At 35.5% G+C, this 24,655-nt stretch overlaps 1 protein-coding gene across 2 annotated transcripts; it reads right to left on the bottom strand.

Annotated features, from left to right (window-relative positions):
• Window positions 1-219: 219 nt before the first annotated feature.
• On the bottom strand, window positions 220-24,088 carry RHOA (ras homolog family member A). 2 transcript variants are annotated; one of them, XM_070937103.1, is made up of 7 exons: window positions 23,957-24,088; window positions 22,662-22,723; window positions 18,369-18,601; window positions 5,607-5,764; window positions 4,398-4,518; window positions 2,954-3,084; window positions 220-1,470 (listed from the first exon to the last, which is right to left on the bottom strand). In XM_070937103.1, exons 4-7 carry the CDS (start codon window positions 5,760-5,762, stop codon window positions 1,297-1,299), a joined length of 582 nt encoding a protein of 193 aa, XP_070793204.1. In that variant the 5' UTR covers window positions 5,763-5,764; window positions 18,369-18,601; window positions 22,662-22,723; window positions 23,957-24,088; the 3' UTR covers window positions 220-1,296. The 2 variants fall into 2 exon arrangements, with proteins under 2 accessions (XP_070793204.1, XP_070793203.1); XM_070937102.1 differs by lacking the exon at window positions 18,369-18,601.
• Between the last annotated feature and the right edge of the window lie 567 nt (window positions 24,089-24,655).

Below are 24,655 nucleotides of genomic sequence, written 5' to 3'. Positions count from 1 at the left end.
AATTGCTGATACTCACCTCTGCCTTTAGGCACAAGATTAGCCAACAGATATTCAGAAGCAAAAGTGTTACTATGGCTTTGTGGATGCAGCATTACTAGGAAATATACTAATACGGAAACATTTTCTTTATATTTTCTTTTGGATCAGATAATTCAAACGATATGTCAAAATTTATATTTGCAGAACAAGAATGAGAAATATAAACAACCACAATACAGGGAGCTTAGAAAACTGCCTTTATTCTATTAGTTGTTGGAAACAAGAAATAGAGAAGAGTTTAGTTTGCTGCAGAACAGCAGGACATTCACAGGATGGGAATTTGGCCAGCGGATGATAAGCAAAAGTTTATGTTCAGACTGGAACCAGATTCAGCAGGGGTTAACTTAAAGCTTCTGGAACATTCAGTGACCTTTAATGTAAAAATAATGGCCTTTCCCTTACTCCTGAAGGAGGTATTAAAGATGACTTTTCTGGGTGTGTTTAAGTCATAAAAATGACCTGGATAGTTACAAATGTGGGAAGGGCACCATTCTTCATTTGACTTTATTTGAAAGTACACTCTTAAAAAAACCCAGAACACTTTACGCAGAAGTTACAAGCAACAGTATTAGGAAATCCAATTATACAAAAAATACTACATCTAACTGGGGCATATAGATTTATTTTTTGGTAACACACAAAGTGGCACTAATTACATAGTAACTATAAGGTAACTAACATGAAATCACAGAACTGTCACTTCATAGCTGGGTGGGACTTTTGGTGTTTCAGAGAAATAATTTTCCAATTATTATTTTATGCTTCAGAGCTTTCAAACAGAAGGAGGAGAAAAAAATCCTTCTTTTAAAGTGAAAACACTGAACTTATTCAGGACCTTTCCACAGCTATGTGTGCTGTACCTGAATAGGCTAGAACATGTTAGTTATGGAGTAGTTACAGCCCAATTCTCAGTGTCGCCAGCTTTTTCCCATTTGTAAAAAAAAGCAAGAAGTTAGAGAATTGTCTTGAATTAGTGCCTGGCATATTCTGCATGGCATACTCTGCAAATGCAGAAAAAAGTTTTGTTAAAGGAATGTTGAAGTTAACCCTTATGTGCACAGATGTATTTGATGCAGACCATTATAAAAAAATCATGGTTGGCTTCTAAATACTGGTAGCAAGACTCAATTTTAAATCTCTTAAGTAAATTATAGATAAATGAAAAAGGCTGGTAATCATACACTAAGATTAATAAACAGCACTTCAAAAATTCATTGAGTGCAGGGCACTGCTTCAGCCATCTTCCCTTGGCTGTGCTTACAACAGAAGGCACCCAGATTTTTTCTTGCCACGTCGGGCTTGTAAAGCAGCTCTAGTAGCCATTTCAAAAACTTCCCTCACACCGTCTTTGGTCTTTGCACTGCATTCCATGTATCCAAAAGCACCAATGCGATTTGCCATATCTCTACCTTCTTCAGGTTTGACTGGTTCCTATTAAACAAAAAAGCTAATTAATTTGAAGGCAAGGAATTTATTTAATATATACATACATATATATATTTCCAGTTCCGATGCAGTTCAGATTCTATAGTGACTAGAATAATTTGGGACTATTCTTTTCTAGAACATGGAAACTTTTTAAAATTAATGTGATTATAATATTATCCAGAGTTTTGATGGCAGTTTTACATATCAATAGTAAAACGATTTTTAAAAATTCAAGATAAATACACATTACAACAATCATTTTATTTTCATGCACATAGCTCTGGGGAGCACATATGTTGGGTATTCTTAATCTGATTTAGTAACTTCAAAATTTTAAGTATGTTTCATAATCTATGTAATATGATGGCAGGTCTTCTATTTGAATCGGTCTATTTTTCCCCCCAGAAAAGTCACAAGAGTTTGCAGACCTCTTAGATTTAAGTACAGAACAATATAATTAAACCAGCAAAAGTTCAAATCTTCAAACATTTACTGCTATTTTTCTTGATGTGCTCACCTTGACATAAATTGCAGTATTATTTATTTTTGTTGCATTTGCATTTGGTGCATATGCTCTGAGAGCAAAAGGACTGAACATCAGGAAGGAGATATCAGTTTAGCCACATTAGCAAAATAATATTTGGAATGTTGGGGAAGTTACTTAAAGGCTTGCTACAATCAATACTGGGCATCTTGAAAGCTACCACACTAATTTTTATGCAGTTTGGCATGATTCATAATGATCTAGCTTTTCTGTAAGGAACCTTATTTCTGGTGAAAACACAAATTTAGAAACCTTAGTAACCCAAATGGTAAAGAAGTACAACTTAAAACTATCTTCATCCCATCATAATGTTCTAACAATTGAACATTGTTCTATTGGGCACATATGGGGGGCTGTGTGAGCATGCACAGAACACACTCAAGGGGCCGCATGTGCATTGCATTTTGGGGGGTTCGGGCATGCACACGCAGATTCGCACACACAAACACGCTTTGGGCACTCGGAAAAGGTTAGCCATCACTGCCCTAGGGAGTAGTCTAGGAGGCAAATAAAAGCCTTTAATGCGAACTTGATTAAGGTGTTATCAATTTCAGACAGCTGCTGGGAGCTGGCCCAAGGTCCTAATCAGGTAATTAAGGCTGAAGAGGGAGCTTGTTAACTTTTCAGGGACCTCCTGGACTGTGGAAAATAGCAACTCAGTTTAATTATCTTTGCCCTGCAAAGGGGCAAGAAAAAGGGAAAAAATGGGTCAGGCACAAGATAATGTGTACTGACTGTAATGGCAAACATGTGACAGAGAAAAAGCTGCTATGAAAGTTGCAAATGCAGGAATTGGTTACAAACTTACTTTTTCATCACTGCTATAATTGCAAATGGGTGCTGTCTGAGGCAGTTACTAAACAAGGACTATCTATCTGTCTAATCAAAACTGGCATAGTTTATTTGACAAGGCTAACAACAATAATAAAAAAGATGACTTGCCTGCTTCATTTTAGCCAACTCCCGTCTTGTGTGTTCATCATTCCTCAAATCCTTCTTATTTCCTACCAGAATGATGGGTACATTGGGACAGAAGTGTTTCACCTCTGGAGTCCACTTCTCTGGAATGTTTTCTGAGATGAAGCAAATATCAGAGATCAACTCTTCAATCAATATTAAACTAAAAATAATATCAGTGATTTCTTTATCCAAAAATAGTCATGAGAATTAGTTTCCCCATATCTTTTTATATCATAGAGCAGCTGCCTCACAGGATGAGTTCTCCAGTGTCTATTTAACATAGCAGTCTTGACAAGTAATGGAGGCCTGTGTTGGAAAATATGTTATTAAAACATTTAATATTTAAATTAAATATTAGCTAAGTAAACTTAGGTAAAACATATATGAACAGTTAAAAGTCACACCTTTTCTAAGCAAAGAAAAGTACAGGCAGTTCTTGATTCACAACCATTTAGTAACTCTTTGAAATTACAATGGCACTGAAAAAAAGTGATTTATGACCCTTTTTCACACTTATAATCATTGTAGAATCCCCACAGTCACACGATCAAAATTCAGACATTAAGCAACTTGCTCATATTTATGAACATTGCAATGTCCTGGAGTGATATAATCACTTTTTGTGACCTTCTGGCAAGCAAAGTCAATGGGGAAGCAAAGTTTATTTAACAACCATGTTACTAACTTAACAACTGTAGCAAAAAAGGTTATAGAATGGAGCAAAATTCATTTAACAACCGTCTTATTTAGCAACAGAAATGTTTGGCTCAATTGCAGTCAATTGTGTATTTAAAATAACACTTTACTTTTCTTTCAGGCAAGGGCATGATTTTATAAAGATGAATTTCTATTACAAGAGAGAGAAATTATGTTGTGATTGTACTATTGCCTCACAGTTTTATCTCATTTATATGTTGTACAGGATGCTGATAATACAGGTAGTCCTTGCTTAATGATGGTAATTAGAACTGGTAGGCTCCCTCAGTAAGCAATGTGATGGTAAAACAAGATACCACTGACTACGCTGATTTACAGAGGTAGTTGCAGCAGTCCCAGCTGCCATCGTTAGGCAAATCCTGCATGATCAGAGCATCCTGTGGTTAAGTAATCACCATCTGAGATCTTCTGCTAGCTTCCCTGTTGACTCTGGTTGCTAGTCGCTGGCAATGAAAATAGCAAATGGCAATGATATGACCGCAGGATGCTGTGGCTATCCTAATTGCAAAGTGGTTGCCAAGCTCTTGAATTGCCATCACATGGTCCTGGGGACATTGTGATGGCCACAACTACAAGGACTTATTGTAAAACTCCCTCATTCAGTGCCATTGTAACTTTGAACAGTCACTGAAGAAGTTGTTATGCAATAAGGGCTACCTTGTATAGTAATTTACATAATATGGCATGTGTTTCAATTTTACCTACTTACCTAAACTATCTGGACTATCAATTGAAAAACACATTAGTATAACATCGGTGTCTGGATATGAAAGTGGCCTAAGTCGATCATAATCTTCTTGTCCAGCTGTATCCCATAAGGCCAGCTCCACCTACAGGAATAATAAGTACATTCATACTGGAAAAGGAAAAATGTAGTGTGACAAAACATAGCTACTCAAGATTCATTTCATAGGCTGCCACTTCTCCTCATCCATATAGGCATCCTGTGCAAAGTATGATCTTCAGTTGTGATAACAAAGCTATGGGAGTACAGCTAGTCTTCGACTTACAACAGTTAGCTTAGTGACCGTTCAAAGTTACAACGGCATTGAAAACAGTGATTTATGACATTTTTCAGACTTATGACCGATGCAGAATCCTCATGGTCACGTGATTTACATTCGGATGCTTGACCACTGACTCACATTTATGACGGATGCAGTCTCTCTGGGTCAAACGATCACTTTTGGAAACCTTCTGACAAGCAAAGTCGATGGGGATTCACTTAACAATCGAGTTACTAATTTAACAACTGAAGTGATTAACTTAACAAATATGGCAAGAAAAGTTGTAAAATGGGGCAAGACTCACTTAACCAATTTCTCACTTAGCAACATAAATTTTGGGCTCAATTGTGGTTGTAAGTTGAGGACTACCTGTAATTCCTTGTTTTTGATGCTGACTTGAAGGGGCGCTTCAAGTTTTTTGCTGGCTTGTTGAAACCACCTGTTAAAATCCATTTACATCTTCAAATATTTAGTGTGTTCATTATTACTAAATGTGACTGTCTTATGGATATTAATAGCAGAGCATAAGTAAGTTTAAATAATTCCAAATATTCAGGCCCGTTCTAATTTGCAAATTATTTATAAGAAATAAATCCTATATTAAATTATAGGTTACTTTCCACTTCGTTTATGTGCCATTGCAAAAGCTTCTGTAAAACAAAAATATAATTTAGAGATCTACAAAAAACTACACACCACCATTTCAAAGTTTCAGAAATGATGCTAAAGTAGTGCATCTCCTGGAATCACATCTCACCTTCCTGCCTTCAGCAGGACCATTTATGAATGAAAGAGATTTTACCATTGTGAGAAAAGCATTCTGGATCCAACATATGGCACAAAACTTTAGTTTACGTATGGTAGTCTATAAAGTTTTTAAAACAGAAATTGACAGTGGCAGAAAAACATACCTGCTTTCCATCAACTTCAATATCTGCTACATAGTTTTCAAATACTGTAGGAACATAAACTTCAGGAAACTGGTCTTTACTAAATACAATTAGCAGACATGTCTTGCCACAGGCACCATCACCAACTATAACCAGTTTTTTCCGAATGGCTGCCATAGCTGTGAGAAAAACAAACAAATTGATTATTAAAACATACAAGAGGTTTTTTTTAAAACTTATTTCATTGAATAAGGGAGACAAGGAAAATGATAGTAAAATTACTGAAAGTTAACTTTCTATTGCTATTTCCTGCATCGAGAAAGTTTCTGAGGTCCCATTCCTCACTAAATATAAATTAAACTGCATCTATCAATTCATTTCTTGTTCTAGGCTTAAATACAACAGCGAAATCTAAGACTGCAGAGTAGAATTTAGTTTGATTTTTTTAGAGCCCAATATGCATTGTAGTCTGGTGCAAAATACACACATATATAGAATTAAAGAATACAGAACTAGAGCATGTGTTTAGGGTCCAGAATAGAAGAGACTTCACAAATCGCCTTTAAAAAAAGTCTACCCAAAATTTCAGATTAACTGAGAGTGATTCTGTTGCTGTCAAACAACTGGAAATCACATAATGCTCTCGTTACATAGAGTTCTACCAATTGACCCAGTTGTTTCTTTGGCTAACATAATAGTTTTTTTTACAAGGCACTGGCTCTCCTCTCAACTCCTCTTTTTGTATATACAACACTGCGTTTCTTGGATCTTCGCCATCTTCTCCTCAGCTGAAACACTGCAGATGTTGTTCTACTTCAATCTACAGCATCGTATCACTGTCTTTCTTTATTGTATTCTTAACAGCATAAGGAAATAGAAAGGAAATAATGGGCACATTATTAATAGCTATTTTTGATTCTTTGCCATAACAAAAATATTAAATATTATTTCCTACTCCTGCAGATAATTCATTCACTATACAATGGACGGATTGGAAATTCAAGTGAGCTAATCCAAATGGAGTCTTAAGTCTGAGGTCATGCTATAAATAAAAACAGCATGATCACATCAGTCTATCTTCTTATTTACCCATCCCATTTGTCCAGAAGGCTCTGGAAGGCAGCCAGATAAAGTTTAGTTGGCTTCCTTTTGGTTGCAATGATTGTGCTCAAACAGAATGTGTATCTGTGTGTATGTGTATAAATAAAAAATATGATATAATGAATATAAACCTAAAGTGGCATTGCAAGTATTATTTATATGTACATTATCAATCCTTAATGTTTTAAGTAAGTAAAATGATTTCAGTTTTAGAAATATTTGAATAGCCATGTTGCTTAACAGATATATTTACTGAATCACAATCCCTTTGCCCTTTCTGTTTCCTTGTACTCATGATTTTTTTTCCAACTTTGTCCTTTGCTTAAATTCTTTTCTTTTGAACAATTACAGTTCAAAGTCTTTTCAATTCTTTTAAAGAGATACTATTTATTTTAAGACTCGGAACCCAATCAAGTGTATCAATCCAAAGATATTTTATATGTGGTCTATCTAGGAATGCTGCTCCCTCAATAGAAGTGATCCCACCATAATCCAACTTCCAAGTGGTTTTCAAGGACAGCCCCCTATAGTAATGGAGCTGAGAAGTGACTAGGGCATGGGTGACTGTCAGAATTGCCCGGGTGATGTTATAAAGTGTATACAACTTATTTTATGACTCAAAACATGGGGAATACTAACATTAATTTTGGGTGATTTCACTGCTAAAATTCATCAGTACAAGAACTGCATGTGGCTTGCAGTTGCAGACTGCCCTCCATAGTTTCATAACTCATTCACAAAAATGTAGACGAGTACCAGATTCAAAACAGTAACCTGGAATACAACTAACTTTCTTTAAGCAATCCAAAATGATTACTTCAGTGCATAATACTGACTTGCTTTAATGTGCCACAGGATATATTATTTTTGTTGCCTCAGTCCAACATAGCTATTTTGTAAACTGACATTATCTATTCATGAGACAATACATTCAATTCTTTAAAGATCCTCTTTGTGCAGCCTTTTATTTCCTTCCTCTTCCCATCCCTACAACCTTGGGAAAAAGATTTGTCATGAAGCTCAGAGGGCTTTTAAAGGGGCAAAAAAGATAGAAGTAATCTCCCCAGTTCCTCCAATGTATTTATTTGCTGCCTTAGAAGCCTTATTAGGGACATAAAGTAAGAACTTCCAAGGTACAACTCTCAATTTATTTGAGAAATTTAAAAAAGATATGCATTTTATCAAATTTTACTTTTGCAAAATTTGGAAATACTTAGGCAACATCTATTTCCAAGAATACTGCTTGCTTAGTAACTTGGTCAGAGGCAATAACATTGCTATCAGAATAGTATTAGAGATGGTCTGTGTTTAAGGGACTCTGGTTCACCAGTCATTCAAATTTACAATGGTACTGAACAAGTGCTATGTATGAGAGGTCCCCATACATATGGCCATTACAGCATCCTATAGCCATGTAATCAGGCTTTGCAACATTCCCTGCAGACTTCCAACAAGCAAAGTCACAAGGAAGCTGTAGGAAGTTAGAAGTTGCAGTCACATGAGGTTCTGACTGAATGATGGTAACTTGGATTGTGGGAATTGCCATTACTAAGCACAGTGATGTAGTTTTTCAACTTACAATGTATTACTTAAAAAGAGTTTCCAGTCTGAATTAGTATTGTTAAGTGAGGACTGAATCTTAATTCCTAGACTTTTCCAGTGATATGTGTTTTAAAAAATGCTTTAAGTAGTATATAAAAGAAATATATATTTATTAAAATAAATCCCATGAATAGATGTTTCATACAGCTTGCATTTTTTTTGAAATGAGAAGATTTTAATTCAGAAGTGAATTAAACATGGCTCTCATGTACTTTCTACAGCAAGGTAATTGGTAAGGATGTGCAAAGTGTTCCATTCCAAGGATAGAACATTCTGGGAAACTCTGGAATGTTCTTTTTTTCTCCAGTTATGCTGATCTGATTATTTGCATTGGTCAGAAATTTTTCCAGAAATACATTTCTGAAACAGGAAACAGTCTATTCCAGAGGATTTCTGGAAAACTGTTGGACTACCTCCTGAAGAGCCAGAGAGGGGTGGCCGACAAGAAAGGTGAGTGTTTTAGAATACAAGGTTTTCCAGTATCCTAGTAGCTGCAATCAATTCTTATTAAACACTCATAGTTATAGTTGGCCCTGACACTACAGGCCTTGAGAAAGACAGTTAGGACTTGGCTCTTTCTCTGGATACTTGGCTCAGAATGAGCAAAATTCCCAATTAGTAAGACTTAGCATATTTAATTCTGATCATTGTTTGCTTTGTTTGTTTTAATGGTATATGTTATTTTTCTTTTATATCTTTGTTTAATAGTTTTTGTATGCCACCCAGTGTCAGTGTATGAGTTGGTTGCCATGTACATATCCCAAATAATTAATAATAAAGAAAAGTATCTTTAACTGTCTAAAATATGTTTCCACAGTTGGTTTTGGAGATTAAGTAAAGAAAAAAGAAAAATCTGCAACTGTTTCCTGTAGTTAAATTCAGTGCATGAAGTAAGTTGTTGCCAGCTGCCAAATGCTATATTAGCTTTCTTAATTAAAAACTCAAGAACAAAACTTGCTTTCAGTGCGTTATTTGAAAACTTACATCGGTTTTCAATTACAATTAACAGATTAAATGTTTATAAATAAATCCCTCTGTTCAAATTCCATACTAAATGGGACAGAAAAAAGTTTAATGACCCAGTCCAATTTTATTTTTTCTCTATATGAACATTAAGGATCAGAGTAATAGTTAAATATATCAACACCCTTAATCAAAACAGTTTTCCTCACTTAGATGTAATGTGAACAACCAGGAAATGAACACTGCATTTGTAGCAAGCCCATCTTTTAGAATAAATCTGAGCAAAGGTCAGGTCCAAATATCACTACTGCCTCATATGTTATGCTTAAATTAATAACTATGAATAAATATCTTAGACAAGCCTAACCTACTTCATAGAACTAAAAAAGCAGGCTCTGATTTATCACAAGACATGACTAAAATCATTTGAAAACTCAATCTATGCCATATAGATTGGATCCAAAATAGATCCAAAATGTAAATCCAAAATTGATTTACAATTTTAAATATAATGTTCAAAAGCAACATGATATGCAACATAGGAAGCTACTTTTTGAAAGGTTCAAGTCAGAATCTTTATTAGATGCCAAGAGTTGTTAGATTATGAATATAAGCCTCAATTAAGACACGACAAGCTGCTTTAATTGGAATTGACTCCTATTCTGAAAATGAGATTTCTACATCTTTATACATTTACCCATATGTACAGTATTGTAGAAATTGTATTATTTTTTTAAAATGCAAAGCAGATTTTGCTCTTGGGGGGGGGAACACAAACAACTCTTTTTATCAAACAGAATTAGGAGAGGTTTTCCCTTCTCTCAGTCTTTTGTATACTCTCCAAATTTAATTCAGAGGGATGGAATACCTTCTGGTGCCAATCCCGAGGGTCTGAAAGAGGGGAATCTAAAGGGCCACTACAGAACAAAATTTTTATGTCTATAAGTATGGACTTGCAGCTATGTTTCAGAAAGTACAGAATGGTGAATTATCAAATAAGAGAATAAATTGAGGCAGAAAAAATATATGCCTTTTCAGCCTTTGAGTCAGTAAGAATAGAGTAATAAAATACCCAATCTGATGCCACTAGTATCACATGTATTTAGGAACTTTATAATTTAAACATTTTATTCTGCATAATTTACTCTGTCTTTATTAAGTAGGAGAACAAAAATCATGAACAAAAATCTATTTTTCATCCACTATAATTATCCCAGGCAAATCTCATTTTCTATATTACTGTAATTAACACAATTAAATAAAAATGAAACTGAATTTAAAACTTTAACTAGATCTTTAATATTTTTTTTAAAAAATAACAATTGAACCATTACAATGTATACAATGTGGATATCCTAACAAAAATATATCCCTTACACTGCTTTTATGGATTGTTTTACACATACATATAAACCATAATGTAATTTGGCCTAGTTTACTGTACTATACCATTTCAGCTCTTATGGCTTCATATTATGTGTGGGCCCTGTCATAATGACTTGTTAAAAAAAATAATGATTTTTTAAAGATCATACTTTATAAGTAAACCAAATCAATACATATAAAGAGACAGTATCTACATTTTTTTAAAAAAAAGGGTTTTAATCACATATTTTGTCATTTGCTTCAAGTTTTGAAATGTAGCAAGCTAAGTGGGAACTAATATTTTAGACATTCAATTAAAGAGGAGAAACTGAAGGCAAGTATTTAGCATTTCAATGTAATAATTACTTTTTCCCTAGTCATAAACATTATTTTCCTTATTCCACTTCTCTCTCCCAACCGAATATATTTAATTGTGCTCTAACCTGAGCCTTTGAAGCTAGGCTGCTTACAAAGAAAAGGTAAACATAATATCCATTTATCAATGGATAATTATCTGTAAACCTGTGCCATCTTACTGGGATTTAATTATTTTCTTGTTTACTTTAAATGTGTACAATTTATAATCTGTACAATCAAAAGTCAATCAATCTTTTCTGATTTTTTCATAATTTTTGTCATTTTGACTCTCTACTGTGTGTTAAATTAAAACTGGCAAAATAAGTCATGAATTAATGTTTGTGAATGCTAAAGCTAATAACTGAAGAGAGATAGAAGACACACTGAAAAAGCAAACTCCATGAACATAACAATAAAGCTGCAGCTTTTTTCTCTCTTGTTTTATTGCCTCTTGTTTCTTTGAATTCTTTATTTACTTAAAACATTTGTGTAGCTTCTCACCTTCTACAGCATAAACCTGGGCAAAGCCAACAAACCTTCAGGTGTTCCCAAATGTAACACATCTTCATAAAAGAACTTTAGAACTTCATTAGGTTCCAGTCTCACAGCACTTGGAGGCTTGTGGGAAAAGCCAGATCTTCAGAGCTTTTGGGAAGTCTGATCTTCAGAGCTTTTGGGAAGTCTAAGAGGTAAAGATCTGACAGATCTGAGGGGGAAGTGTGCTCCAAGGAGTGTAGTTAGTGGAATTCTAATCATGCTTGTCACACAGACATCAGCCCAAATTTCTTTATATTCTTTTCAGGTACATGCTTTTTACCCATACACCCTATATAACTTCCTTGTATTAATTTTCACATCATCCCTTAATTATAATCTCTCCACAAACTGAGAGTGTGGAGATGAAAGTGGTCATTTTCCTCAAATATGAACCATTCCATTATTTCCACTCTGGTAATGCATCTTGGACAGCATTTTTTTTATCCTGTACTTTTCTGTTTTAGCTAAACAATAAAAGCTATTAATTTCACTACTGTGGGCAAGTTTAGGCTGTTTTCAAGTCCTTCGTAGGGATTGATTATAAATGAAAATGCTACAAAAACAACAAAAATCAACTCTAAACTATTTAAACATTCTATATCAGTGGTGGGTTGCCACCGGTTCGATCCAGTTCTATAGAACTGGTATTAAAACCAGTGGGAGGCTCCACCCACCCACCACGTCATCATGGCGCAGAAGCAAGCGCGCTACCGTTGTGAGCCAATAGTAAAGGTAAATAGAACCCACCCCTGCTCTATATATAGAATGGAATATACATGGAATGGATAACATCTCTTTCTAAAAGATTAAAACAAAAGGAATAATCTCCTACTTTCAGAAAAGTTTGAAATTATTTGCAAAAGCCCAACATATAAATGGACTTCATGTTGTATATATCTGTGAATTCTACTCTTAGTAATAGATTTTTACAGAACTGCCCTTTACAATCTAGTTTTGAATATTAATGATTGTACATACAGAACTGCAAATCAGAGTACTCTACCATAAAACATTAGATTTTTCTATACATAATTTATGTATATAAAATATCCTGTGTAAACAATAATTTTTCAAAAACAATCTGGTTTATTCAGCATGTTTTGTTGTGTGTTTACATGTGTGCTGTCAAATCTTATTTCTCTTCCATTGTAAGAATTGGTTTGCTCTTGACTATTAAGCTCAGACTGTTTCACTATACAGAAAAGTACCCAGCTCACCTGTTCCCACTGAGAGGATTAGTAAAATCATTCAGTAGAAAGATAAGGCTGGAATGTGGAGGGTAGTGAGCAGCTTATCAAAATTCTAGTTTTTGTTCCTCTATTAGAAGGAAAAAATTGTTGCTCTGTTCCCAGTTGATGGTTAATAAACTAATGATAAAAGAATGGCTGAGCATGCAGAAAGTCTAACTAAAGGTCACTTGCCCATAAATGATTTATAAATAAAAATGGAACATGTGGAAAAATGAATTTAATATGATATATGACCCATCTATAATAATAAATAAATGCAAACATTAGTTTAATCCCAACTAAGTAAAATGGTTTTTTCACAAATGTAATAGAATTTAGAAAATGTACGTAGCATGAAAGGGGAAAAAGCATAAATCACTATCCTGGTCTAAAAGTAAAAGTTATGCATCAGTTGACTTAAGTGTTAAATATCAGAGTATATTCAAAACTTGTCAATTGATGCCATTCTTTTCCTATGAAAGGATTCATAAAATATGCTAGTCTAAGAGAAAATGGGATTTAGCATGTTGTAATAATCCAGTCACTGTATTAACATGCTGTATAAACCAGGTCATCACATTAAATCATAATATATTTTGTTGGCTGTATGTTAAATGAATACAGGAATGTGTTTTGTTAACATTTAGGATTTGTAAATAAAATCTTTCCGCATTTTTGAACAAGCTCTGGAGTCATGAGCTTTTAAGGAAAAGTGCTGAAAAATATTTAAGATTATATTTCAAGTCTATTATTTGAGTCACACAGAAGTTAGTGCTTACTTTTGGCATAGTATGATTATCTGTGAACAGTGTAAGAAAGACCTATTTGATTAGAATTATGTAAATATATAGATGAAAATCTGGAAGGAGTATGGCAGTGTACTAACATTTAATGCTATTATTTTAGAAGAAGGATAATTGAAAAATTATCTTACTTTACGATAAGGGTAAAAAAACTAGGGCAATCAACCCCCGTTTATTTAATCTACAGGGTTTTTTTTTTTTCAAACATACACATTGGTTGTACATTGTAACTATAATAATATTTCACAGGATGTCAAAAATTTAGGATATCAAATCTGTATTGAAATGACTGTCAACAAGACAAACTATTAGACAAAAATAGTTTTAGGATTAAGACTAAGAATGACTAACATATATATATATATATATATATATATATATATATATATATATATATATATATAAAAAAAAATTTGATTTATATGCTGCCCTTCTCCGGAGACTCAGAGCGGCTTATAATGCGTTAAGCAATAACCTTCATACTTTTGTATATTTATACAAAGTCATCTTATTGCCCCCATAATCTGGGTCCTCATTTTACCTACCTTAGAAAGGATGGAAGGCTGAGTCAACCTTGAGCCTGGTGAGATTTGAATTTGCAGTAATTGCAGGCAGCAGATGTAAGTGGATGTTAATTAGTCTGCTGAGCCACGAGAGCTCTGAGAGAGCTCTGAGAGAAATTGTGAAAATATTTGATGAAAAGTATTTTGTTATTTGAAGAAACAGCATCAGTGTTGATGTTAATTCATAATTTATAATTTATGAAGTTTGCTTGTTTTAATAAACCACAAATGTTTATTTGGGTTTCTGATATGACAAAATGCAATTCATTTAAAATAGATGTGAAAGCTTCCAATTACATCTATATAGCCACAACTGAGCTTTTTTCTACCTTTCCTTCCTACTACATATTAGCCTAAACAAACTTTTAAATTTATTTTAAAATATGAAATGATATGAAAATAAAGAACAGTACAAGAAAAACAAAAATAAAAAAAGTTTGAATATAGTTTTATTGCAAGTGACACAATTTTAGACACCCATGTTCAACAGTTCTGTCCAGATAGACATGTTTATAGATGGAGACAGTTTATTATAAGTTACTTTTCTAATTAAGTAAAAACAAAACCAGTGTAAATAAAACAATCATTAAATAATTCAAGATTCTCAATTTGATATTTTAGCAAATGCTATCTCAGATTTTAAAAATGTTTTGTTAAATCCAAAGGACAACATAAAACATTTATTTTGCATCATATGGAGTATGCTGTACCAAATGGAAAAATGGGCAATACACTAGAAAAGCTTCCACTGACATTAAGAATATGTATCATCATTTATTATCCCTTTAGCCAATGTTCTTTAACAAAGAGTTCCAGGCTGACTCACTAATTTGCAATAACAAGTCCTCTTCTTAATTCATTCCAGAGTATATTTGTATAGTATTTAAGAAGTTTCCTCAATCTTAAATGATGTGGATATACTGTATTATTATATTAAAATCTAACATATTTTACTGGTACCCTATCATGATTTTGCAAAGAAAATTTATCTAAAAATAGTTAGGTGACCAATGCTTATGCAAAATGCATCTATTAGATCAATTCCATAGTGATACTCTACTACTGACTACTTCTGCCCAAAGTTTTTGTCTGTGCCAGACTTAAATGAGACAATATTTACTCTGCAGGGGCAGTCAGAAGCAGGACAAAACATTTTTATTGTGTCCTGCAAAACTCAATCCAAATAATATTCATTCTCTTGTCAGGAAAGACGTTAAATGTCCTGGAAAGGACAAAGGTGGCACCCCAAATGAAATAAAGCAAACATACTTGTTACCATAACCAGAATATCCAGGAAAAGTATACAGCCAAGATTAACCCTCAAGCTACAAACTTCATTACCTCTGACCAAAACATCACCATCTGGAATTAATCTGAACTCATTTGTCTTCATCCAGCCTGTTAATCAGTAATATTCCTTATTATAGCAATTTTATGTAGATATTAAATCTAGAGAGAAATGATCCTTTAACAAGACAAATATTACAGACCAGAGATATACAATGACACTGGGAGACCTGAGATACTACAGGTCAGACTGGGGGAATTTTGAAAAAGAGATCATTGAAACTTTCTATATGCACTGAAAGTAGTTTTCTGGAGAGAGGAATAGATCCTTAATCCAAAAGACTGAAGTTCTGAGAAAGCTCTTTAACAAGGCTACAGCTGGTTGGATGGGAAGATCTCAAAGCAAACATATTTCCTTTGCAAGAGATTAAAAAAAAAGATGATTAATAATTTTCTCCACCATACAGTGGTGGATTGCTACCGGTTGGCCCTGGTTTGGGCGAACCGGTAGCAGCAGCAGTGGGGGCTCCGCCCACCTGCCTGGACATCATCAAATACAACCTGCGCATGCGCAGACGGGGCGTGCGTGAGTGAACCAGTAGCAAAGGTAAGTGAAACCCACCCCTGCCACCATAGTGTCATGACAAATATCATCAAAGAGAATAACTACTGGAATATGATCCAAAAGTGCCAGATATGTTTACCACGGTCAATGATACCAAATATCAACAAATTTCAAAAGATTATTTGCTCAAATGCTTTTTTGGTCACCAAAGAAATTCCACATGGCAAACACGCTAGATCAAAACAATAAAAAGAGTAAAGTGACAAAAACAGGTAACCCTACATAACCATATATTATGGAGGCTAACCCACCCAACCAAGAATTAAACAATTAGAATAAGCTACTACACTCTATCTCAAGGCTTGCTGGAAGAACTTTACAACTGAACAAGATCAAGACTGTACAATCCTGGGGTGGGGGGGTGCTGTTCCACAGGGCATGTGAAGCTACAAATTCTAACCCTCAAGATATTCAGCATAATTTACATGCATCTGAAGTTGTGATGCCACAACCATTTTAATCACATTGGTTAAAGTAGTAAACTGTAATTAAAATTGGCCCATTATGATAATTACCCAAAACTAAATCAAGGACAGGTTCAGAAGAGGCTTTTTTGTGGAAAAGAAAATCGTCCTCACAAATAGGCCTCCAATGACTCCATAGAATCAACTCATAGAGAAGCTGGTTTATTCAGTCAAGAAAGACAAGAGTGATAGCAGCTTTTGCTGTTTGAGATATCCCAACTATATCCAGAATTTGTAAGCTGAGAAGAGTCCAAAATAAAATAGTTACATCCACACTATCGATTTCCTCAATACTGTAAATTTAAGGAAGTAGATACAGGTGAGCCTGCCTGTAAAGAGTGCCATCAAAGTGGACCACCAGTCGCCCCAATTTTCCCTACCAACAGCTTAGTGAAGTATGTCTCAGCAATTTAACAATCCACTGAGTGAACACAGTGCTGACAGGGAAGTTTTCTTTGCTGCTCTTGCAACCACAAATTATCTCTAACTGCACTCTAGTCCATTTTCAGTGTGATCTGTATCCAGTTTTGGTCTGTTAATCTCCTATTTATTGTTTCCAATTTAAATCTGAGTCTGTCTAAGCCATTTTCATATTTTACAGAGCAGCCAATATTTTAACACCACCACCACAAAACAAGAACTCAGAACTCATTCAGGAAACTCTTCAAATCTCATGAGTTTTAGATCAGAATCCTTTTAAGGAGACCATTTCTACAGGGAATTGTGCCACCAGTCATGTGCATAAAATAGACCTTGGGTTAGTAGATATTTATGTAATGGATACAGTCGTTTCATATACAGGTAGTCCTCGACTTATGACCACATTGAGGCAAAAATTTTTATTGCTAAATGAGTCAGTTAAATGAGTTTTGCTCCATTTTATGACCTTCCTTGCCACAATTGTTAAGTGAATCACTGAAACCATTATAAATATGAATCAGTTGCCAAGCATCCAAATTTTTGATCACATGTCCATAGGGATGCTTCAAGGATCATAAATGTGAAAAATGGTTGTGTCATTTTTTCAGTACTGTTATAACTTCAGTCGCTAAACTAATAATTTTAAGTCGAAGACTATCTGCATATGCTTTTGCATATTAATTTTCATTCTGTTTTAGTAGAAATTTCTTCCTTTCTCTTTGGTCTACTAATTTCAAAGTTTACTGCATATTGTCTGTATTTTCAAAAACTTTTACAAACATACAAAAAATTAAACTGAGACTGTTCTCGTTTATGTAGTGACTGAAAATGTGTTCTGAAAAGTGTTTCTTCTAGCCATTTTGAAGTCTCTACTGTTGCATTTAGTCCTAATTCATTCTATCTTGGATTTATTGAAAAGCATATTTTGTTCAATTTTAATCTATAGTTAGACTTAATGCCAAGTTTGTATCCATATGCTAGAATTCTGTGCCGGACTAATTTCAAATTCTAATATAAAGCTGCAAAGATTTATAAATAATTCTGAATATAAATATTGCTTATGAAAATAATTTTCTACTTGTCTCTGCAGCATCTGCCCCAATTCTGCTTTGCAAGAATCCCAAACTTCTGAGACAGATGGGGTTAGGTGCTACAAACTCCATCTTGGATCCAAAGCACATTCTTGCTCTTTTGGGGGTAGTAAAAGCAGCAGAAATTCTCTTTTGCTACCAGAAAGCTAACCATTACCACATAATAGACTTCTATGAACCACAGTCTACTTCATCAATTACATTATCATCTCACAATATATATATATATATTTATTAAATTATTTTTGTAAGAGAATACTAAAAGCACAGGAGAGAACTAAAGTAGTACTGTATTTTAATATTGTACTCAAGAAAAACAGTAACAAATATTTGCAGATGGTGACCACTCAAAAAATACTTGCTGGTTTTGACATACCGGTAGATATTTTGATGGGATGATTGGTATATTCCTCAAAAGTAGTATTAAATCTCTATGTGACTTTCAGCTCAGTCTTCTTATACTTAAATTGACCTTTATGATTCATTTTTTCACAAGGACAAATGTTGAAGACAGTGACAAAGCATTTGAGGAGTTAAAATACTCCCTTACTGGATATTTCTGACATTCAATGTGGGTGCAAATATTCTCTTGCAGAGATTTCTTTATTCCTAACAAAGTGGAAAAAGGCAGAATTTTTCAAATGTATTTCATGAAACTATAGTTCCAGGAAAGCTTGGGAAGGTTCTATGAGATTAAAGGCAAAAACAAACGAACAAACAAACAAACAAACAAACCAACCATAGCCAATTTTCTATCACTAGAACTTTGCCTTTTAATCTTGGATTTTTTTGAAAAAATGAACAAGTTCTTCAGCCTGAACAATTTGAAACCCCCTGCAATAAGTCACTTCTGATTGATGATGGTACATTATCACACTGAACAGTGAGGAGTTTTGTGAATAACCAGTATTTTATAAGTATAATTAACTCACAAAGGTTGAGAAGGCAATGAAGGATAAGTAACCACATCAGTGCCTTATTTGATTGTACTTAACATCTATGTATAAATAGTCATTAAGTTTCTTAGTTCTTGAAAAACCTTTGTGCAATTCATCCAGAGCAGCACTGGTTAATGAACCATGGAGAAAACAAAAGAACTGTCAAAAGCTCTGTGAAAAAAAATAGTTTCAACTTTACAGATAAGGAAAAGGACATAAAAAGATATCCAAATGTTTGAAAATGCCAATCAGTATTGTTCAAATGCTCATCAAGAACTGGAAAATTAGGGGTTCTGTTAATATCAAGAAAGATGTCAGGCACAACTGCCAGGAAAATTTGTTGGGATGCAAAGAAAAAATCCATAGTTAACCTCTACTGAAATACACGCTTCTCTTAAAGAAAGTCATACATACTGTCATGTATGTATCCTAATGTTCAACCTAAATGTTGGAGATGTGATTGTTTAGATGCTACGTATTATCATATATGGTGGACATGCAAGAAAGTCAAGGCTTTTCGGATAAAGATTTGGTGGGTTATGCAAAATGTTTTAAAGAAAAAAATTCAATTTTCTCCACATTTGTTTTTACTGGATATAGTTAAGGGTTTTTCAGTGGGTGAAACAAAATTGATATTGTATATGGTGACAGCAGCTAGGTTACTGATTGGTCAATATTGGAAAAGGGTTGATGTGCCTACAATTCAAGAATGGACCTTGAAGATGGCCCGTTTCGCAGAAATGGCGAAGATATCAGCATACTTAAAAGACCGGACTCAAGAGACTTATGTATGGGAGTGGAAGAATTGGATAGATTATGTGCAGAATAAATACCAAACCAGGAAGTACCAGATAGTTTTTAGCTAAATGTTGTGTAGAAATGTATAGTTTATAAGGGGCAAAATAGCTTATTGTGATGTAGAAATTTATAGTGCACAGGGAGGAGAATAGAGGGGTGGTAAAGTATGATATAATACAATGTGGATGGATTTCACCTTGGGGAAGTCATGGGGAGGGAGGGTTTGGGGGGGTTAGGGAGGGATGGGGGGGAAATGGGGGAAAAATTGTTGTTTGTAAAACTTTTTCAATGAAAAAAAAAAAGAAAAAAAAAGAAAGTGGTATGGCTATTTCAGCATGCACAATAAAGAGATACTTGAACAAAAATGAGCCGCATGGTAAAGTTGCCAGAAAAAAAGCCATTGTGGATTGGTTCATCAATACCCCAAAGAACCCACTCACAATATGACAGACAGCACCTAGAGAAACCTCAAAATTAGCAGAACAAAATCATTTGGAGTAATGAAACCAAAACCAAACTTTATGGTCATAAGCATAAACACTGTTTGGAGAGGAACCTATACAGAGGAACACACCATTCCTACTATGAAGCATGGAGGTGGATCTCTGCTGTTTAGTTTTTTGGGGTGTGTCTGTGTATGTGTAAGGTACAGTGGCATGGAAATTTAGTCAAAACTGATGGCAAGATGAATGCAGAGTATTATCAGAAAATAATGGAGGAAAATATGCATTCATCAGCCTGCAAACTGCACATGAAACAGACTTGGGCTTTCCAACATGACAATGATCTGAAACATAAGGTCAAATTTACCCTTCAGTGGCTGTGGCAAAACAAAGAGAAGGTTCTAGAGTGGCCATCACAGTTTCTTGATCTCAACAACTTTGGTGAGATCTCAAACATGCAATTCATTCATGCTAGACAACCAAAGGATATACAGGACCTGGAGGAGTTTTGTCAAGAGGGATGGACAGCTTTAACACAGGAGAAAATAAAGAGTTCAATTCACAATTATCACAAAAAACTACAAGCTCTCATCACAAATTCTGCAAGGGGTATGTAAACTTATGAGTACAACTGTAATTGCCACTGTCTGGCTTGTTTGCATTTTATTTCCTTTGCCTTATTGGTTCTGTTTTCTCTAGACTATTCCCAATAAGATAGTTATATATTTACCATTCTTCAAAATTATATTTCATGTATCATTTGAAATGAACTATGGTTCATAACAGCATATGTAATTGTACATTTGATTCTCAAATTTGGAGACCACCTACTTATCAAAAGGATAGTCTTGTGGGAACTCAACTTCAAGTTAGTGATCTTTATACAGAAAATCCTGTTATCAAATCCAGATATTAATGCAGCACTGATACAATGTCAATTGAGAGACAGAGAGAATGAAATGTTATCTGATTACCAATGACCTCACTACAAATATTAAAGTGACCTTACTGCCCCTGTTAAAAAGCACATACGGCTCTCCACAAGATAGATGCTTTAAAACTGCATAGGAACCAAATCCTATAAGAAAAAACAATCACCATCCATCTTGTTTCCAATGCCTGGATCACATACCTGATCAAGAAGTATATCATAGCTTATAGTATCAGAAGTCATTAAAAAAACTAGAGAAACTTAACATTGTTACAACTGGTTCTTTTTCTGGCATATTCTATATTATTTGTCAAGGTGATCAGGGCTACTTGACAACCACAGTTCTGAACCTGTTCAGCAATGCTGATTAGCAACGGAGATTCCGATGTTTTATGTACAGCTTTCAGGAAAACACAGCCAATTGTACCAGCTGTTGTATTCCAAAATATCTGAAGGGTACCAGGTTACCTATCCCTGAGGAATGTTTTCTCCAAAAGCATCTGGATCCATTATTATTCTCATGATCAATCCTCAAAAATATGTTACCAATGTGATAATAGATGTTAAAAATTCTGCTTCTTGGAGTTCATTTTAATTTCAATTCCTGTCAGCTTGTAAATAATCAAGATGGAAAAGAATATGGTCATAAATCCTCTGTCCACTGGACAAGAATTCAAAATTAGATTGCATAATTTATTAAACTGACTAAATTAACCAAAACACAATGTTTCAGAACAAAAAGTACCATTGTTCATATTTTTTGAAACACAGAACATTGCATAAATATTTCCTTACTCTGATTACACAGCCTTCTCTTCTACTGCAGTGTTCAACACACAATATTAGTGTGGTTGCTATGGTAATCACAATAGCATATTGATAGGCCTTCATTATTTGACAGGTGTTTGATAGGAGAAAAACTACTGACTTTAATAGAGATTAACTATTCTGGCTACTGAATTTGCAGTATGGAAATATTAATGTTTATCACTGATTGCCTGCTAGTTTTAGAGCAATGAAGCATGATAGATCTTGCTGCTACTTTTATTAGTCATAGCATGCTGTGATTGGTTATAGCCGTCATAATTAATTTATCCTTCCCTGATGTTACATTGTGTAAGAGTAAGACAAAATCCAAAAATCTGCAACATTCATGAGACTAACATGAATGTTAGTCTAGAAAAGTCTCCTAGAAAAATATTTTTCTGTGTATAATTCTCACAAATATTAATTATGATGGTCTTATTACTGATTTTACACTACATTCCTTCCTTATTCAGGCCAGAATTCTTCATTTATAAGGCACAAATCATAGACTATCAACAGACAAAGGAAACCACTGTGGCAGCCTTGGCTACTATGTTGCTATTTTAGTAGTAAAACAAAATCGTATTTTTACTGTTCTGCTGCCTCAAAGTCATCTAATGAGTTTCATGGCATAATTTAACACTGTACCCAGGTCTCACCAGGATACAATGTTGTGCCACTATATCTTATTTGTTCTACATAAAATTAACACGTGTGTTAGAATTCATAAATCACAAAGACAGAGATCTCACCTCAGCCACAAAGTCTCTAAATAGTTTCAGGCAAAACACTGTTCTTTCACTTTCAGCACCACCTAAAATTGGAAAAGCAGATATATTGTAGTGTTATTGAATTATTGCTTATAAAGTAACCTAAAAAATATCAAAATATGTACTAAGAATGATTTTAGCAAAAGTTACCTCAAAACATATATGGTACTTAGAACTTATGAACTTACACTAAGTAATTAATGGGAATACTCAGGAAACGCTTTGTTTTTATGCTTACTTACCTTAAAGAAGATAGCCAATCAGAGATGAAATCAATTTTCATCGAATAATATTAATTTTCTCACATTATTTTAGCTGAGCTACTTATTTCGTAACTGTTATCAAACAGCCCACTTCAAAACAGCATTCTCCTTAAATAAGTGGGATGCTCTTAGGGCAGGAAGGCCTAGAAACACTAACCCCAAAAACTACCCCTCCCAAAAAAAAAAAAAAAAAAAAAGCAGGCTTCTAAAAGCAAAAGTTTCTTTCAAACGTTAGGGCCAAATGGACTGTTAATGATGCTCTTACTCTGCAAGGATTCAGCAGAAGATGTGCCATCCAAAGCACCCCGAGGATTTTAGTGAAGTCTAAAAAAACAAAAAACAAAAAAACAAAAAAAAAAACAAAAAAAAAACCCTAGTTCACTTAACTTCTTTCGCTTATGTTTTTTTGCGTTTTAATTTGACTTTTAAACACATATGAGGAAGAACCTGGGAGGGTGGGGAGGGATCCGCCGCCCCTTCTCCAGGCGAATTATCCATATTCAGAAGAAGAGGAGGAGGAGGAGTGGCGGGGGAGGGAGGAAGACGCCCTGATAGGACCGAGGCCCCACCGAGAGACCGTTTTGTTTCCGCCTCTTCGAGACCCCTCCGCTTAACTCCGCCAAAGGGGAGAGCAGCCTGTCGCGCCCTGAAGTCGAGGGAGACGTGAGCCTCCCCTTCCCCGCCCCACTCGCCCCGCCGCCCTCGCCCAGCAACAGAGTGGAGGGAGCCTCGGCACCCCCTCCCCTTCCCTCCCCTCCCCTGGCTTCTCAACCCCCGCCCAAAGGAGCGTGCGCGCGAGTGCCGAGTCGGGGAGGGGGGCTTCCTATCCCAACCGCCTCTCCGGAAGAGAAGAGAGGAGGCTCCCGGAGCGGCCGCTGTTGGCGGGTGGGGCAGGCCGCACTGGGAGCGGCCGCAGACGGCCAAGCTTCCGCTCCGTTCCACTTCTGGGGTTTCTCTTTGACGGAGCCCGCTCGCCGTGCGAGGGAAGCCCCGCAGCCCCGTCCAACCCGCTACCTGAGGGGGGGGCTTCTCCTGCGTCTCCCCGGCGCCGCCTCCTTATCCGTCCACGGGCCCAAACTCCGGCGGCAGCTAAGAACGGAAACCGGCGGGGCGGGTGAAGGAGGAAAGCGCGTCCACGGTCTCATACAAAACGCGACGTGCGCGTTCCCACCCCCCTGTGCAGCCGAGCAGCCAATCAGCGGCGGCGGCGCGGAGGCTGCTGGGAAAAGGCGCTATAAAAGCCCGCAATCTATTTGTGAACACTCTGTAACTTTCTCGGCAGCGTGAGGAGGTGGCGGGTGGGGTCCGCGGATAATTGTGTGTGTGTGTCTTTGTGTTTACGTGTAAAGTAGGACTCAAGGCCAGGTTAAGTTGCCTCTTATCTTGCGGAGCCGTAATAAATTATTTTTTGTTTGGACAAAGCGAGTCAAGCGGGAAGTTGTTCGACAAAAATAAAGCAGGGCAGGGCTAGGCGGGGTCAGACACCTGTTGACAATTGCCCAAGCCGGGAGGAAGGGGCCAGGAAGACTTCCGTATCTAAATACCTTTATACGACTTTCTCTAAAATTGTAATCGTAGATGCGTGACAGGAAAGTGTAAATTTCAAAGTTCAAGGTTTTTTTTTTTCTTTCTTTTACTTGGCTCCCTGGTATGACTAATATAAACCTTCAAAGTTCAATGGGACTTATCCAAGGAATAATATTTGTATAAATA

This window comes from Pituophis catenifer, unplaced genomic scaffold (assembly GCF_029215685.1).
Source record: "Pituophis catenifer annectens isolate HBS135680 unplaced genomic scaffold, rPitCat1.0.hap2 SCAF_2, whole genome shotgun sequence".
NCBI lineage: Eukaryota > Metazoa > Chordata > Lepidosauria > Squamata > Colubridae > Pituophis > Pituophis catenifer.
This window is presented reverse-complemented; position numbering and strand designations above follow the sequence as displayed.

Bases quoted from the DNA above. Each gene is read 5' to 3' on its own strand.
- RHOA (XM_070937103.1), bottom strand. From the start codon at position 5,762: ATGGCAGCCATTCGGAAAAAACTGGTTATAGTTGGTGATGGTGCCTGT. The intron at 4,519-5,606 runs GTATGTTTTTCT...TTATTCCTGTAG, and splicing joins TTGAAGTTGATGGAAAGCAG to GTGGAGCTGGCCTTATGGGA. The intron at 3,085-4,397 runs GTAAGTAGGTAA...GCTTCATCTCAG, and splicing joins TGATAGTCCAGATAGTTTAG to AAAACATTCCAGAGAAGTGG.